At 50.0% G+C, this 19,149-nt stretch overlaps 1 protein-coding gene across 8 annotated transcripts in view; it reads left to right on the plus strand.

The window, feature by feature from the left end:
• Nucleotides 1-19,149, plus strand: part of LOC144469871 (serine/threonine-protein phosphatase 2B catalytic subunit 2) — a 95,368-nt gene that overhangs the window by 16,416 nt on the left and 59,803 nt on the right. For all 8 annotated transcript variants that reach the window (XM_078180572.1, XM_078180566.1, XM_078180567.1 and 5 more), the window contains exon 3: nt 18,321-18,524. In XM_078180572.1, coding sequence (XP_078036698.1) covers nt 18,321-18,524 — 204 coding nt within the window. The remainder of the gene's footprint in view (nt 1-18,320; nt 18,525-19,149) is intronic.

Raw genomic sequence — 19,149 nt, forward strand, 5'->3', positions numbered from 1 at the left:
GGGCTCTCGCGCGGCGAGACTTCGCCTCGGCTCATCCCGCCTCGTTTCGATGAGCCTGGATCGTCTGCGGGCGCTCGATCATCATAGATCAGTGGAGAGCGGTCTAGTAATACGGTCCTGGCGGGACCACGATGGTCGACTAAACCGCGGATACAGCGGTTCTTCATCCCGCAACGGTGTCTTCCTTCGGCGCGGTGCGGTGCGGTGTGCCGAGGCGAGGCGAGGCGAGGCGAGGAGGAAGATCGATAGGTCCGCGCCAGCGTACTCAACCGCCACGCGTCCTTCTCTTTCTCTCCCGTTGCCCGTCGCCCGTCACGTTCCCCAGCTCTCGCTCTTTCTCGTTCGCTCTCGTCCGCTCTCTCTCTCTCTCTCTCTCTCTCTTCTTCAGCTTTTTGCAGCCTTCGTCGTCCCCTGCGTTAAGCTCGTGTCACACGGTCACCGGTCGCCTAGAACGTTGCGCTCGCCGCGGCGCGCCGGGATGCACTTCGAGGATCGATCCGAGGCTTGCCCGTGAATTTCTTGAGAACACTGGCTGCCGCGATCAATGCTTCTCCGAGGCACGCTCCGTTTCCTCATAGATTCTTGCGAAAGGCCTTCTCCGAGATTTCCGTAGACCTTGCGGTAGTTTTACGGGTAAGATTATGGGTACACCGGGTGCTCTTTGCATCCTTGAGCTTTTAAAACAGATTCGGAATATTGCGGGCTCGATATCAACGATTTAAGTTATCCTCCATGGATAAGTAAACCTCGCTAGGTGTGGCTTTGGTACTTTTGGGCTCCAACCAGCCGAAATAGTGTCTCCTGACATGATTTTGATCTAGATAGTATCACTGATAGGTGCGGTTTCTTGGCTCCCAACAAAGCCAGACAATCTTTAAAAGCTCCGTGCTCTGTATCGTGATCACCTAGCGTATGGGTTCTGTTCGATCCTCGGAGGCGAGCGTTTGTCGAGCGATTGAAATCAGCGTTGGGAAACTAATTCGGCGAAACAAGCCGAACAGTCACCGACTTGTTTCGTTTTTCACCGGCTCGGTCGGTTTCGCGGTTCGATCGTCAACGAGTGTCCGCCCTTTTTTCCACGTTATTTCGTCCGGTTTGTCACCGATGCGCCGACCATGCACGATTGACCGTGCACCCGTGACCGTTGCCTTTGTCCAACCATCGTTCGCCTACGGATCTGCGTTTTTCACCGTTCGCGCCTGGATCTGTTTACGATCGAGACCTTCAGCGTTCACAGATTTGATCATTTGTTGGCCGTAGAAATGCGGAGAGAGTCGAGCAGCGCGCGTGAGGGAGAGAAAGAGAGACCAGCCGCGAACAGCTTTATAACGCGAATTTATTGCGCAATTTTGGCGGGCTGGTTCGGCCGCGGCACGCTGATTTGCTTGCCCGTCTCACGCAATCGCAATCAGCCCGGGGATCCGTAGCGAACCGACGATCGATCTTCCTGGAATGCATGCCCGCCGCCCAACGGAGCATCGCGATGAAAACTGCGAGTCGGTTTTCTCCGAAGCGGGCTTTGGTCGATTCCAAAAAAAAATCAATCATTCTACGATTAATCATGCCGTGGTAGCCCGTGGTCTCTCGTCACCGTGGTCAAATATTCGATACTGCTTTCATAACCCCTATAAAGATCCCCTCGTTGCGCAGAGAATTCACCGAGTAGGCGTGGCTGCGACGTTCTCAGCCTTCCCTGGAACCTAACAAGACTTCTCTTGGATTATTTAGTTTTAAAAATGAATTTACTCGAATAAAAACGATTGCGTAGGCGTGGTCTAGCCCCGAAAACCGTCGAGAAATGAATCTTTCTTTCCGCGAACTTCAGTTCTCCGTCTAGCTTGGCAATTTGGCTCCGAAGATCCGTGTTATTTGGACAGGGTCCTATATAGGCGTGGTCTCGTTGATCTCGACAACCCTACGAACTCTGTCCGACTAATCCTTTGCGACTTATTGGGACGGTTTCGCTGCAAAACCGTTGCGCGACACGGTAAATCGGTATCGGCGGTCGGAACATTGCTTATCTAGCGGAAACCAACGACGCGACGTGTCCGCCGCGAGACGATAAGGAATAGCGTGAAATTTACTGGCATCGAAACACCGCTTGTCGTTCCGTTCGACGAAACTGCATGCTAACTAACGTTTTTTCCGTTTGTTTCAGGTAAGTGTAATCCTAAAAGTCATGTCAGCACGACGAGGAGATCGGTGAGCGTTTTGCAATTAAATCTGATATAGTCTCGGAAAATCGCGGCTGGGAACGGGCCGCGGACGAGTAATCGTCCCGTTCGTTACGGGACGATGAAAATTCAGCTGATAACGGTGCAATTAATATCGCGACCGACGCTTGAATCACCATATTATCGATATTCGAGTAATGGCGCGATAATTAGACCGACGAGAATGATTATTTACGATATCGTTAGCTCGGGGCGGAGCGGATTCTTCGCGGGCGTAATACGGCGATCCGATCCGAGGCGTGCTATCGTAATCGGTGGGAATCGCGATGCTCTAAGAAAACGTCCGATAATCGATCGGCGTGCTAATCGGTCGAGCAATACCATTCGAAATTCTCGTACGGGAACGCGATCGCGTTCTAGCGTTGAAACGGATGGAAAATGTATTGCGAACCGGTTGACATTGAGATGGCGTCGGCGGCGACGGCGGTAGTCACGTGTCCGAAGGCTGATTACAGCCGACTCGAGTCCCGCTCTAATTACGTAGATAACGAGCCGCGAGAATTATGCATATTTTCTGTTAAGAGGAGAGCGCACAGCTGCGGAAACCCGAGGTGTGTTTGGCTCGTTACCAAAAGTCGTTCCGCCGACACCTCGCCGAGAAAATCTTTCGTAACGATCCACCGTCTTCGGTGGAACTCGGTGAAAACGTAATACCCGAAGGCATTAGGCTAGCAACGAGTTCGAACGAAGTTCCAAACATCTTCATCTTGCACCGTATCATGCGATCGATCTCGGTAAATTGTTCTCTCAAGAAACGTTTCGGCCATTTTTTAGAGGGCGTTTTCGAGGAGTTTGCTTGCCCTTGGAAGTTAGGGGTTCCACCCTGTATACACTGTACAGCAGTCGCAGGATTCGTGACTCGCGGCGTTACGAGTCGCAATTGACCGTTGCCTCGGCCTCTCGTTCTTTCATCAGAGGCGACAAAGATAGATCCGCGTGGACGTCACAAGATCGACATGCAACGGAGCAGTGCCCTTTCGCGCGGGTTCCGCCTCGAGGAGCCTGCGAAAAAGGTGGCGGTGCACCAGTGAGATAGCAACATTCCCAAACAAGCTCTCTTCCCGGCATCTAAATTTAGCGTGGCCGCTTATGAATGGACCGGGACACGACGGTACTCGCGATTCGCGACGTCTACCCGCCTTCCCTGTCCCAGACCGTTGGCTCGGATCATTCCTAGGAACGAATTGGTTCCTCCGCCGATCGCGGTTTAAAGAGACAGAGGAAGAGAGAGACCCGATTTTCGCAGGGAAGCGCAAAAGTCGAGGGAAAGGCAGCAGCCCGTGGCGCCCGCGCGTTTCAATTTTCGCGTCGGTCGCGTCGCTCGCGGCTTTGTGCTCCATAATCGGGTGCAAATAGTAGTAAAACCCCTTTGCGCCTCCAAATCGGCGTGTAATGGGATATCCCGTGGATCGGTTGAGCGTGTGACGCGATCACCGTGCACACGCGGCTTTATATGCCGGAACGACGGAAATTCGAACGGATAAACGCGGTTGGGTCCAGCTTGCTCGTACAATTACCGCTTACGGGTGTTGGCGCCGCCCTAAACAGGCTCGGTCCGTCCAAATTCGAAGACCGCGGACCCATGGAAATTTCAGAAACAGAATATTTCGCTCTGGTGGTCGAAAAGTGAAGTCGGTCTCGGAGACCGTTCGAAGAAATCCATCTGTCGGTTTCGCCTAATTTATAAGATGCTAAATCTATTGTTTCGCTCGAGGAACGATCGTCAGAAATGCAACAACAGGCAGTCAGTTTGAATTACGGCTGAAACGAGACGTAACGATCTGCCGGGCCGTCATGCTTGGTATTTTGTAGTCGATTGTTGCGCGATCGTCCGTAATTTACAGGCAGTAGCGGAGGCCGAAGTCGTATGTAATTTATTCGAGAGTCGACGTCGCCGTCGTCATCGTTGTCGTCGTCGTCGTCGTCGTTGTTGCCGGGCCAAGTTTACGCAACATTGTAGAACGCGTTCCGCAATGTGAGAATTCCTTGTCTGCGGGCGCGGATCGAGCATCGCTGACAGTAAATTCGTGGGATTACGAGCAGAGAGCGACGTCCACGATCTGCGAAGTTGATGGCCGTGAAGCTGATGCTTTCTCGAATCTGCTAGTTACCATAATCGAACGCGAAATCGAACGCGTATCCCACGAACGCTTCAAAATTAGCTCTGCAGAGAATCTTTGAAGGGCTCGTAAAAAAAAGGGGAAACCAGACACCAGATACCGGCTAGGAACTGGTCGTCGCGACGTTAAACGACTCCGGTAAAAATACGGAGGAGCAACCGGTTCGACGTTTCTAACCTCGAGAAATGATTCCAAACGGATTAGAAAAAGGCCGGCGCGCAACCGAGAGCTGAAAGCTCGGATCGTTCGCGGTACGTTTAAACCGCGAATTCGTCTCTATGGAATTGAAAGACTGCTTTCAGAACAGCGTCGGCAGCCCGGAGCCCTTTTGATCCTCTAACTATAGAATTCTCTCCCTGGAGATCCGACAAATCTCAGACCTCGAACGCTTAAACGTTCACCGTGTCGCTGCTAAATATTTTCACGGCCCTACCCCCGTACGCCTAAACGTCTAGCCTAAACGGAAGTCGAACGTCGATGTTCTCTCTCTCTCTCTCTCTCCCTCTCTACTGCCATTCGTTTCTCCACCCTTCGAATACGACACACTGGATACGTGGAGCGTGCCTCGAATATCGCGGTCGGATATTCCATTCTGCTTCCGCGTGCGGTTGCGGCGAACGCGATAAACCCCGATACAATTCTAAATAATAGAATGCGGATCTGGAACACGTAGGATGGCCTTTTTGATCGACTTTGCGCGACGATCCGTCGCGCGTTGGTCCTGTTCAATTCTGCCCCCGCCATTGTTACGGGAGCCGATCGTCGAGTTCTAACCCCAAGAAGTTACATCTTCAGAAAAACGTTCCTGCGAAAAATATACCGAACTACTTGCACAGTTGTGTTACGCTCGAAATCGCAGTTCGGAAGGTAAGACGTGGCGCGGGAGGGTTTTCGAGACGAGGCGGGGCACGGGTGACAGAGTGAACGAGCGAGCAGGCGAATATCGGCGAGGAACACGCTAAAAGCAGGAAGTGATGTTTCGCGAAGCGGCGCGGTGCGCGGCCCGGCATGCGACGACGTCGATGACGAGCGTAGAAAACCTCTTTGAAACCATACGCCCCAGTCGGCTTTGACTCCTGAACTTTAGAAGCTTTCAAGCTCGAACCGACAACCACCGTACATCCGGTGGAATGGTGTTGTGCCGAGGTTGGGGGTGGAAACTCGTGGCCGATAAAACGCAACCACCGTCTGCGTAGCTTTCTGCGGGACGATGCGTTGCGACGTCGAGTTCGTGCCTCTCCTCTTCTCTTCTTTTATTTTCTACCCCGTTGAGTAATCGCTGATCCGCGGAGAACCGATCGACGCGGCATGCATTCGGATCGAATGACAATTATTTGTATTGTCACTCATTTATATTGTCACTATTGATGCTCCAAGGTGGGTCTTAATCGGCTCCTTGAGAAGATACTAAAAATACTTTTCCTCTGGGCGTATTGATTGATACGGGAACACATTTGTCGAACAATGGATTTTTTATGTATTTATTCCTCGAGTTTTCTAATTATAAATTGTAAAGGAGATGAAAGATTCAAATCGATTCAGTCCCGTTATTCTGATAGAGCGAGACGACTTGGTCAATACGAACAGGTTTAGCGTTAGTCTCAGCGATTTAAAAATAAAAAATGCAGAACTGGTTCGTTGTTAAGATATATAGCTGCTGAAACCTGTGAATTCGCTGTGCGGAATCTTAAGTGAGAAAATCGCGTCTACGAAGAACGTTCTACGGAAGACTAAATGGATTTATCGTGGAAAGGCGATTTGCTGGCGAAGCAGGGGAAAGAGTGGAAAGAGAGAGAGAGAGAGAGAGACCGAAAGGAGTGATAAGTGGCGCGACAGGGCCGGCTCTCCATTATTGTTTTATTGGGATCGTGCATCACGACACTTTCGGACCGCCGCCCCTTAATTACGCGAATATTTCTTACGTGTACACACACACAGAGACATATATATATATATACGCGTCTGCCCATTTTTCCGGTCGCGCGATCATAACCTCAGTTTCTCGTTAGCAAGGACCTCGTTTTTCTTCCCCAAGGTGGAACAGAACTGTCGTAGACCACGCCACACGCTCGCCGAGTGTACCGTTGCTCAGTCGAGGCAACAACGTCTGTTAAGGCCGATCAATAGATTGCCGAGGAGAATTCCATTAACCTTACGGCTCGCGATTTTCGGAGCTCGATCCATCGGTCGAGGACAATCGGCTGTTCGATTGGAACGTGTGTGTTGGTCGAGTCAGAAATTTTCCGAAATTTCTGTTCAGCGATCTTCCCATGGTTGGCAACAATCGACGATCGTGATCGGATTCGTCGATGCCTCTCCGCCAGCGACCAACCTGTCGCTCCACGAGTAAAAGCTGATTGAAACGTTCGCAAGTTTGCAGACCCGAAGTCGACCACAGAGATCTTTTCTGGACCGACAGATACAGAATCGGTGGCTCGGGACCGTGGACAGGCTCGACCGTCGAAAATCGCAATTAATCCGACTCGTTTATGAGCGTGGCGTGAATCGGGCTAACGAGCGTAATTAGATAAGCCGGGATCAGTCGGCTACGTAATTCTGCGTGGATAATTGCAGTGTCATCGGTCGACGTCAACCGATGACGCTTTGCTCGGGTCGAGAAGAAGCGAACTGCGGACCCGTTAATCCGCGTCACGAATCGCGACGACGATCATTCGCTATGATTCGCCACGATTCGTTGCGATTCGTTACGACGGTTACGATTCGCGCGACCACTGTTTTGTCGACGCAATCGAAACCGAGCGAGTTACGCGAGCGAGGCAAATAATCATTGCCCTTACCCCCTACCTCGCCGATTTCCTCCGTTCTATCAACAATCACTGGCCGCTCGTGATTTATTAGCTTCCATTCTTCTGATTTACTCGGGCCGATCCGATCCGATCAGGCTGTGATCTAATCGCCTTGCCCTCGGCCGATAGATAACCAACGCTAACGAGCTGCCATTGTAATCGGACGTCGGATACGCGATCATCTCTTTAGTCGAATCACTCTTTCCTAGAGATTGTAGATTACACGTAGATCCATGGCTCTTCGATATGCATCGTTCGATCGCTGGCGCGAGCCGGCGCAAACCGCGCAGTTATCCGAGTAAATTGAACTTGCAGATGGACAGCCACGTTCTCGCGGTTTTTTTGCTATCGGTAGATAGTTCTTTCTCAGAATCTCTCTACGTAACGAGCGACTCCCAAGCGACGCGACCGCGTCTGCTACGTTCCATTTCCTTGATCGCGCGGTATCTTTTTCAATCGGTCGTGAAGCGAACTTTCTGCTGATTAGCATACGCGTGATCTAGCAGTCCGCGCGATTCAGTTTAAAAGTTTGCCAAGACAGCGCGAAAGCTTCGTTTCATTCGTTTCGCACCGCGTGACGCAGTATCTTCGGGCACAATCGACAGTTCGATTCGGGGAATCGAATCGGTCCTAAGGAGGATCGTTCGGAACCGAGCCGCGAGGCCTAGTTCTCCTTGGATAAATAATTATTCTATTTTCGCCAATTGTTTACCGTTTCCGCGCGTTTCGCCTGCATCGTCCTCGGAGAGCGGAGAGTTCCTCGTCGGCGAGAGCGTTCCCGGCACCTCGCTTATCAATTTAGGTCGCGGATGCCTTTGTTTCCGCGGTTATGCCGCTTCTTCGCCTCGAAAACCAGGACTTATTGCGGTCGGACGATAGGCGCCTTCGGCGTTCCATTAACCTCTAAATATTCACCGTTTTACCTCCTAAATGCACGAATCCGCGGACTTTCAATGAAACGCGAACGAAGAGTATAAAGCACCGTGCACCGGGAAATTTTCCTTGGCGAACTAGATCGCGTATCAGAGATTTAAATCAGGGAAAAATGAATAATAAATCTTGATCTTTTATCATGCACACGATCAAACGAATAGATTGCAATCTCTGGAATACGATGCACAGTTCTGGCATGGTATTCAAAGGGTAAACATGATTTTCAATTATTCTGTATACTAAGGATCTTAAAATTCTTATTTTATACGATAATCCCAAAGGAAATTATTTACCGTTCACGAAGAGTTTCCGAGCCGTTTCGGAGCTGTTCCCGACGCGCGATGGTTCGACGCACCGGCAAGTTCCCCGGTGACCGAGAACCCTTCCCGGCCGCGGGCCGATCGATTATCGGAGACCTTTATCGCTGATAAGGCGGCTCTCGGTTCGTCGAACCCACGGATCGGACTTGGCCGGTACCGAACGGCCCCTCGAATCGTTCCTTTGAACTTCGACGGGCACCGGTCCAACTTCCGACGACCGTACAAAGCGCTGTGCACGAACGTTTTCCACGGACCGACCGAATCCCGCAATTAACCGGCGCGACGGATGATAGGTTCTGCGAGCCGCCTTGGTCGAGTTCCGTAATTTTCCGGAAACTTGGTTGCACACCGTCGACGAGTACCAGGGAGGCGAGCTGTACGAGTATTTTCGTTGAGTGCTCTTTGAGTAAGCAACATAATTTGGTGGATCGAATAGTCGGTGGGCCCGTAGCGACCGCGTCGTGCTCGTCCAGCACACCTTGGCCAGCATTCGGTCACCGTGAATGAGTTCCGCGTGCTACACCGCGCACAAGTCATGAATGGGAGAGAGAATGCACCGTATTGATTACGAGTGTTTCGCAACTACGGCCCTGCACCGTGTGCTCGTCCCGTTCGCCTCCACGTGACCATAATCGCGCGATCTAATGCTCGTCGGAAAACTATGCGGGGGTGACGACTGTTTCGAGCAGAAGCTTTCGGACACGGGGGCCCCGGCAATGTTTGTCCGCGGTCTGGTCAATAGCACGATCGGGTTATACCGACGACTAGTTCGACCGTTCGCCGTAAAAGGAACGGCAGCGTCCCTCGCAACCCGAGTCCCCAATTATTAATTGGAATAAATCCGAAGCCGGGGGGCGGGGGGACGGAAGAGGTTCCATTAAAGTGGAACCAGCTCGAAGAGGATCGTCGAAGACAAGAAAGACGGCCGCGCCGAGCAGAAAGCTAATTGATGAAATCCGACGACGCTCGGAAACGGTCAAAGACAACGTCGAAGACAACGACGACAACGTCCGGGGAGGATGAAACGAAGAAAGCCGGCGGCGAGGCAGACGGGGCACAGGTAAGCAAGGGAGAAAGAGAGATATGGGTCAGAGGATGGACCGGACGGAATATTGATCCGGCCACCTCACGATAGTCGCCTGTGTTGCGCTATGCTCCACCGTCTTTCCTCTCTTCTCTCTTTCGCTCGGCAGGCACCGCACGCGCCTCGCCTCGTCTCGCCGCTCCCTCGACCGCCAGATATACACCGCCAAACACCTGGAACCTGATCCTGCAATTTTAAATTGAGCATCTGCGATCGCCGGAAAACGAAATCGATAGGATCAACGGGATCAGCTTGACCAACGTTCAAAGAAACCAACGCTGTTGGTCTGTACTAAATGCAACTTACTGGAATTATATCTTGCAGTCGATGCAAAAATTTGAATTTATCATCTTGCCGATACATTACCGTTTCCTCGTCATCTTGGAACAATGAGGCAATTTCAGCTGAATCGAAACGATTAGGTTTGTCTAGAACGATTCTCGATCCGAGGGCCAACAATTTTCTGCAAGGGAGAATGGCACCAGGGGTTGATGGAAACTAATTGAGAAGACATTGGCCGCTCTAACGAGCGAATCACGTTCGTAGCACCGGAAGCTGGTTCCGCTCGTTATTGCGGCGCCGATACGCGCGGACCATCGAGAATTCGAATTCGAATTCCTTTGCCTGTCGAAATATCGCGACAGGCACCGTCGGAATCTAGACGGGTTAGGGCCACGAACGCGAACACGCCTCTGTGTACCTCTGTTGACACGTAATTATCTCTGCGTGCCGGGTACACGTGTCTTTCGAGCGGCGCCGTCGTCGGCTTGTTTGATTTTCGTGCGTTCCACGGTGCCGGGATTCTCACGTTCCGCCGATAATGTTTGCCCGACCGGCCCATCTTTCGGCTAATGAATTCCGCAACTTCTCCAGACCGAAATTCGCGGTTACACGCTGATCCTCTTCTCGAACGTAATCTAAATACGTTGATCTACCCTGATCCATCCATGATTTCAAGTTCATTGGTCGTTCCAATTAATTTGCCTCAATCCAAATACGTGATTTGATTAATTCGCATTAATTTCGTCTAAAAGTATTTATCGGAATTTCGGAATTCGGAAGTCGCCCCTCCGTATGAAACCCGGTGTACCGCGCGACTGTTTCTTACTTCCTGCCGATCCGACCCACATCTTTCGACGAATCTCCCTTCAAGACCGCGTCCCCGCGCCCCGTCCTCGCTTCCTTTCGCCGGGATCCGTTGTCTTCGCTTTTGTCCGGTACTTCTTCCCTCGTTCCTCGGCCCGGGCGTTCGTTTTTCCCTCGCGACTCCGCCTCGCGTTCGCTCATTCATTCACGTCCATCCAGTCACGAGCGACTCGTTACTTTTCATTCCCTGACCTACATAGCCGGTCGTCTTTTATTCACGTATCCTTTCCTGCCCCATTCTTTCGACGTCCCTAAGCTCGATAAATATACAATATAAATCGACTCAGCGCCGCTCTGCTCGATCCATCCTTTCGCCGCGCCGACGAATAAATGAATTCCTTCCGCCCTCGCCACCCGCCTCCGCCGTCGACTTTATTCTCTGATTATCGTCGTTATCATTACGCGTCGTTATCGTTGTGCCGCGGTACGTCTATTGTGACGAGGCGCCGATGCGGAATAGAGGTTCGCGGACTCCGGGATCGATTCCGATGCTTAGGATGCGACGACTTTTGTGCTCGATCCACGACGGCGACTGCTTTATCGTCGGTTCTTGAATCGACGAACTATTCGGCGTGAAGCCCGCGAATCGATTAATACGTATTCGTTGTGACATCCCAATGTTTAGGCCAGGTCCTCGAGTCACAGGTACGTAGCGTAACAGTATCTCGTAATTTATACATCTTTATCGTTCAATGAATTTTATACGCGTCGTAATTCGAAGTCGTAGTTAGCAACTATTCTGATCCGCGTATTGACTGTGAACGCATCGAACGAAAGAGCGAATCTGCTCGCGCAAAAAATCGAGTTCGTGGTAAAAGTATCCAGCTGACGCGACCCACTTGCGTCTGCGAAAAATGCAGCATCGTCAAACAGCGCGTTGCTTGCGTTTATCATTGGTGTCCGCGCGGTAATGACAAGCCCCTACACTAGCCTGATCCGCAACCGAGTTACGTCATTCGGCGACGTCAACGTAAAAAGAAAGAGGAAGAAGCTGAAACGGCAAGAATCTATATCTCGTACGATTCCGAAGCGGCGCGATGGCAATCGCTGGTGGTCGCGGGTCGCTGGCTATTCCCAATAATTAGGAGCACCGTATCTGTTGTTCGAGCTATCGGGATATTATTTCGTTTAACTAGGATTTGGAACGGTCGCTTGCAGCGGCTCCAGACCGATCGAGGTATCGAATCTCTCGAGGTTCTTCCACCTCGACGGGCGAATTACTGCGCGAGGGTTGGGAGGGCTCGGTTTTTCGCGGATAGCCGGTCGAATCGAAATTCGATGTGGAATTGGCCGGCGGCCAGCCGCGGATGCATTGTTACTGCTGCACGGTATGTAAGATCGCGCGGTAAATCGACTCGAGTGGATTGTCGGCCGTTTGACAGACAGCCCGACAGGTGGTGGACGGTCGCCGAAAGGTGTCAAGAATTCCGAGCGAGAATTCGAATCGGCGATGCTCGGCCGGACTTTCTCGTGTCCCGTTGTCTACGCGAACCTCGAACGCCCACGTCAGATCTGGCCCAGTCGCGATCCTATTTCACGTGCAAAGTCTAATCGACGATATACTATGGAATTTGTTAATTTTGATAGCTGTCAACGCGTTGTTATATTCGTTGAACAATTGGAGCGGCAAAGTGTCCCTGGCCGCGCGGCCGCGCCGCGGCGGTTGACTGCCGCCCAGCCCCCCGGACGAACGCGTTCAATTTCGAAAATATTGATCGTTCATCGAGTGGAGGCCGCGATTCGGCGTCGGGAGTGGTTTCCGGTGTTCCAAACGCGATCATGCTGCACCCAAAACGTCCTGAAGCCCGCACCGCGAATCTACGCAGCTTTATTTACCTTCCCTCTTCGTATTTATTTAATCGAGAGGGCTATCAAATATATCCGCCACAGACGACCAAGGAATTTCCGGCAAAAACTGTTCTCCCATAGGATTATATAGCACTGTGGACAACTTTCCAGGTGAACTACTCGAACAGTCCTTTTCCGTTCCCACTCCGGCGCTCCGATATTGTTCCCGTGACGTCAACCAACAAGGAGCACAATTTCTGTAAACGTAGGTCGACCTCGGGCATCAGTCGCAAATTCTTCGGCGTAATGTATACACGCGTAACCGTGGTATCCAACCGCGGGACAAGATTTCCGCAGAAGTAATGACGACGTTGTGATCGTTTAATTCGCTCCGACTCTATGTTACTGGTTAATAACATTTTGGGATCGCTGGCTGCATACGCAACGATCAAACAGGTAAAGAACCCTTCGTTCGTCGTTGGTAAGACATGTTTTGCCGTATTTCAGTTTCAGCTCTTTATCCCATATTTTATCGCGCAATATATTTACGTACGATGCTTCCGCGCTCAATGCTCGAGTTCGCTGAAATTTTTCTGTTGTCCGACCATTTCCGCGCAATTAATTCGCAACGTGGTCTCAAGTTCCGTAAAATTTTCGCTTAGAACTCCCGTTCCACGGTATTAGTATCGTGTTCGTTAATTACCCGGCTCTCCGGCGAGTTTGTCATTGTCCTCTGTCCCCAATACAACGCGCGACCGTCGACGTCGCGGTGCTCGACACAAACTTTCCTGTCCTCGAACGCCGATACAACACATTTTCGAGAAACCTGGCTGTTTCTAACTCGAAATTCCTAACGACCGACGATGTTCTACGTCGACCTAACTTTGCCCGGGCCGGACAATTATAGCGAATCGACTAATCGCGGGACGCGCATTTCAATTACGCGATTACGTGCACGTGTTCTAGAACACGACCGGAGCAATTTTTCTTCGAAGAATCGTAGAACAATGTGTTTGTTAAAGAATTCGAAAACTCGAGAGACGAATATAAAATTTGCCAGCAGCGATTCGTTGTACCAATATCGGATGTACGAAAAAACATTGTTTCATCGTCGCACGAACGAAAAGAGCTATAGAAACGGTGGTTGATAGGCACTTGTATGCTCAATCGTGAATATTCTGTCGTAAAATTCCGCGGTAGAGCGAATCGAGGAAGATTCTATTCATGTGCATGGCTTGCGAAATCGCTCCAGTTGGGAAACCGATCTGAGAGCCCGGTACCGCGAATCGGGCGCGGTTCGAAGCTCGCGCGGGACCATTCAAAACTTTTCTGTCCATGCAACACGACGCGCCGACTTGTTTTTGTCAGTCGGACTATTTATACACGGCTTTTGGCAGCTGGGCGAACCGCGCGAACAGTCACGTTACTATATCCCTCTCTCTCTCTCTCTCTCTCTCTTTTTCTCTACCTCATCCTACAAGAATTTACCAAAGGTAATGTCTTCTCTTGTTAAGATATCGTCGCGTACCGCGCTAGTTTCGAATAGTTCGACGCGTGTTTCAAAAATACGCTGCCGGCGAATGGTCACGCGGAATGTTAACTAGATAGCGTTTGGATTAACGGCCAGATTGTCCGTCGTTCTCCTGGAAAAAATACCGAATTTGTATATGAAGAAAAAAAATAAATAAGAAATGCTGACTCTGTTCGTAGACGGAAGATGGACGCGGATGATTTAGAGCCATGGATCGTAGCATCGAGGCGAAGGAAGAAGGAAATGGAGCATTTCGAACGATGCGGATAGATCCGAGATCGCAAAACCTTGCGATCCGGCACGAAACCGACCAATTTCCGGGTAGGATCCGCAAGCTGGTTTCTCTCGATCTTCCGATCGTTTTGCGTCCGAGATTACTCTTCGGCGATTTCCACCATCACCTGGATCTGTCGATCGTCTCCGAATCGATTCGCGCTGTTTCCGCGAATGATCGTTGCAATGTGTAGCGAGAGGTTGCGATAATCTATTAACAAGTGCAATATTTTTCGAGCTTTAATCGTAGGTTTTAAGGGCATCGGCGACAATCGGGGGGGACCTTTACGTCGACGGTGAAGATCGGCTCGAATTCGGTCCGATCGGAGGCTGGCTCTCCGCAAAGACGAGAACCGTTTCGCGAGTCTCGAGCGGAAATTGGGCCGGGAGTTTCAGATCGTTGCTCGCGATCCGTATCGTCGCGCGAAATCGGGAGAGACGGCGGCCAGTATCGTGTTAAACTTGTTGCGTCAGTGTTCGCCGTCGATTCGATTAGGTTTAAGTTTCCCTGGGCATTGTAAGTCCTATTCGAACAACGATACTCCCAATTTATCGACCGCGAGTTTGTTCAAGCTGCGAATCTCGTCTCGACAACAAACTAGAGGCACGGGAGAAGCGAGCAACGGTAGAGAAATCATTTTATCTCGTGATCATCAGGTTTTTCGATTTTTTGGTCTACCTTTAGTGTTTTTACCCAAACAATTCTAACAATTTTATGAATTCGATGTTTCAATTTTATCAATCGCTGTATCGTTGATCGCTTCTCCCATTTGTAAACGACTGTACGATAGATCTGTGATAAATTACGATAATATAAGATTACTCTCGGTATAAAATACCTGCGTCTGTACCATAATGATGGGTTTGTTAATTTTACGAATATGTCCGCGGATTTACCGTAATTTCTTCCGTATCCGAAGTGTATGTAATTAATTTTCCGATTGTCTTGTGTGTTGTATTGTGCGATAACTTTAGTCTATGGCGCGCAAAAGGAAATTCGAATAAATAGGCGTTTAAACAATACACTGTTTACATTGAAATTACACGCGACAATCTGTACGATCAACGACGACCAGTAAAGTCGTCTCCTTTGATGCGGAGATCTCGATCCGCGAGCGTGCTAAATATTTCTCTTGAAACGAAGGCAACAGGAACGAATTTGTAGAAATCTCCGGAATAACCGATCGTCGACGATTATTATTCTTAAAGACGATCACGCTCCCCTAAAATTAGCCGGAATCTCCGTAAATATTTCGATCGCGGCCCGACGATTTCGAATACACCGTGTTCGTACCGCAATTTCTATGATTAGCCACGGGAACACTCTTTCCGTTCCGTGATTAGAACCGCGGCGCTATTAACGGAACGTCGGCCGCAGAAAATTTCAATCCGGCGACCAGAATAATCTGCCGATTAGCATTGATCGATCCGAAATTCGGCGGGCTCCATGAAAAATACAGCAGACTGCGGAGCGGCGTTTCAATAATTGAAACGAGTCCCACCGCGCACGCATACGTCGACCGACGGGAGGGTTTGCGTCGCGACAGCCGGATTCCGTACGAGGCCGGCCTCTCTCGATTATCGAAACATCTGTTCAAGGACCCGCGAAACAGATCGGCCGAATCAGTCACCTAAATCCCGACCTCCTCTAACCGCATCGATTCCAGACGCGATCCCGGCCCGCAGTTAGTATTTCGAAGTTAATCGAACCTGCGGACTTGGCGGTAACGAACGCGACAATTCCGATGTTGGAGACACTGTTCCGAGTATCCTCTTGCAGGTGAAAATAAACTAGCAGCTGCAAAAAAAAATGCTACGACCGGTAGGATTTTCAGGCTTGCAAAAGAGTTCTATTATTATCCTGTAGTAATCTGAGTTTCGAATTTCGGTTTTATTAATTCGACGACTTTGATATTGTGAGAATATTCGGTAGTGACCGCGTTAATGACGTTGCGTAAATTGGATCCGGAGCGACGCGGGAATAGGAAAGAATATATCATATCGGCTCGATGGAAAAACGGGTGAAAACGGGAGAACGTTGTCTTTCCGATCGCGTGCACGTTCCGATGAAAAATTTCGCGAGAGGGACGTGCGCGTATCCTGGAATGCGAGCTAATTTGTCCGGAGGCGGCGGCGGGCATAATAGCTCGGCGAGATAGAAAATGATCGTCGCTTGTATTACGCGCCGGCCATTCGCGCGCTTGTTTGCAATACACAGCGCATCTGCGCTGAATTTATCAGCTGTTCGCGATGCCTTCGTCCGCCGTAATTGTCGCCGCGACTCGTCGCACCGTTTACCATCTCTTTGTTTCCCTCTCTCTCTCTCTCTTTCTCTCTCCCCCTCTCTATTTCTGTTTCTCCTCGGCGTTAATCGCCTCTGTTTCCTCGCTCTCGCTAGCAATTATAATAGATTGCACATCGAAGCCGTGAGTTTTCGGGAAAGATCTTGTTAATGGGGACCGTTCTATTCGGGAACAACGTGTTGCGTCTCTTTGTTCGTAATTCGGCAGGAATTCGCTGTCCATGTAATTGATTTATCGTGAAATTGTCAGAGTGCCTGCAAACAATCTTCAACACGGAACGAATCCTTTTATAATTGATTCGATGAATGGATGGTTATTCAGAATAACGATTAAAAACATTTAAATTGAAATTAAAATCTATTAGCAAAAGTTTCTAAAGCGTCGTTCGGACAGGCCTAGGGACTTTCCACCATAACGAAATGAGTCGATACAGACAATAGCCGTGATTGGCTCGATCTGTTGTCATTGTGAACGAGCCTTGATCGTCAAACGGCACGTTTGAACTTGCCAAACGGCTGGTCGCCATTAGTGTCGCGTCGCCATCTTCGTCTACTCACGTTTCACCGTGAGAAAGAAATTTCCAATAAATTTCAATTTGCGATAAGTATCTCCACATCGGAGTAATCCGTTTATCGGCGATCGAGCGAATAACTTCTATCGACGACCAGGCGAACAGTTTCCATCGTTCGATCGAGTAAACTAATTTATGATGGACAACAGCTTCTCCCACTCGTTCGACTCCGTGGAAGAGGAGCAGGTCTCTCTAGATACGCAGGAGCTTGTGAAAACGTTGGGAATGATGAACGTGTCCGGGACACCGAGGCTGCCCAGGACACCTACTACTACGCCAGCCAAGGTAGATGATCTCGAGAACTCCGATAACGACTCTATCGTGAAGCTGAAGAGCATGCTGGAGAAGCGTTACGGCATCCGTTTCTCGCCAGAGAAGGACGACGAGCAAGACGCGAATGCGAGCCTGGACCAAGAGGAGGTTGAGATCAACAATAATGAGACCAAGAAGACGACAACGTGGATGGATGATAACGCCGTGAAGGAAGTCGAGGATGCGAAGAACGATGATTCCGACTCCAGCAGCCTGGAAGACAATGTTTTCATAGATAGCATGAATTCGTCGATCTTTGGCCAGCCTGAAGACGAAAAGTCTAGGTCTATGTCGTTCAGGCTGACGAAACCCACGCGTGTGCTAGTGCCTAGATACGTGAAGTGCAAGAGCAAGTGGATCAGGCAGCTGATCGAGATCCCAGAAAGGGCTCAGCCAGGTAATCGATACTCGGTTTCGAAGGAGATTACGACCTCAGGAGTTATCCGAGAGTTAGGGTGGGAGAGAGAGATTGTTAATCATGGTAGGAGGCAAACAGTATGCGCAAACGTACGCGGGCCGTGTAATCGGTGGATGATAGGAGACGATGACGACTCGCGATAACTTTGCGGGCTGGCCGCGGGCGAGCCGCTCGATCAATATTTGCCGAACTCGCTTTTAATTGCGCTGATTCGCGAACCTCGAGTAGGCTCTCGGATCTTGGCTGTTCTAGGCTGGTGGTCGTGGGAGGCTCTACGATTGATTAGGCTATCGAGTTATAGTCACCGGTTTTGCCTATCGTCGCTGCAATGACAGGTTTTCTTGACGGTCTTAAATATTAAAAAAGATACGGAATGTATGGAAAATGTGTGAATGTCGCCGGTATAAAAATGTTTTGGGAAATTGAATTACCGAAGAGGGAAGTTGTTACGGGAACTAAATTAATTTTCTCTGTCAACAGATGCCTCCTTTCCGCCATCCCACAAATTGACAGTGGCAGAAGTGTTCGATCCGGAATCGAATCGGCCGCGGCCGGAGGTGCTCAAACAACACTTTATCCTCGAAGGTAGGATCGACGAGGCGGCGGCCCTTCGTATAGTGAACGATGGAGCCGCCCTGCTGCGCTCGGAGAAGACAATGATAGACATAGAAGCTCCAGTCACCGGTGAGTTCACCAGACGACATTCCTTTTTTAATAGCAAAACCCGATCACGTAATGCTACGCGTACATGTAATAACGCTATTTCGAGCGAACTTTTCGTCGAAATCTGTTCTAAAAGTAATTTTATATGAATCTATTTCTAAATGCTTGCAGCATTACGCTATTTCGAAGGCGCATTCTGCGTTATTCTAAATTCTAGATCTATATAATTCTGTTATCGCCGCGGTGTTCGTGTGCTCTTTATTTTAGTCGCTCTATTTAACTAATACAAGCTCGCTTGGGAAATTCAAGAAACGTTCCATAAGGTAGCTAGTAGCTTCTACGCGGTTTCAAGCGGTTGAAATTGGTCCGAGAACCATGACTGTTCTTTCCGTCGCGTCGGAGAAGAAGAAAGAACGTTCGAACGTTGTAGCGACGATACGCGCGGAGGTAAAGGTTGCAGAAATGAATTTTCCTGATGGCCGTCGGTGGAGCGGACGTATTATATCGCGACACGTTAGTGCGAAAAATACGGAAAGCTCTTGACACAGTTTCCGCTCGTGTAGCGAGGCTGAGGAGTACCGATTCGTCACCTTCGGTGTGCGTTTACATGAGCGGTTCCCGCGGCACAAAGGTAGATATCGACGCG

Source organism: Augochlora pura, chromosome 5, assembly GCF_028453695.1.
Source record: "Augochlora pura isolate Apur16 chromosome 5, APUR_v2.2.1, whole genome shotgun sequence".
NCBI lineage: Eukaryota > Metazoa > Arthropoda > Insecta > Hymenoptera > Halictidae > Augochlora > Augochlora pura.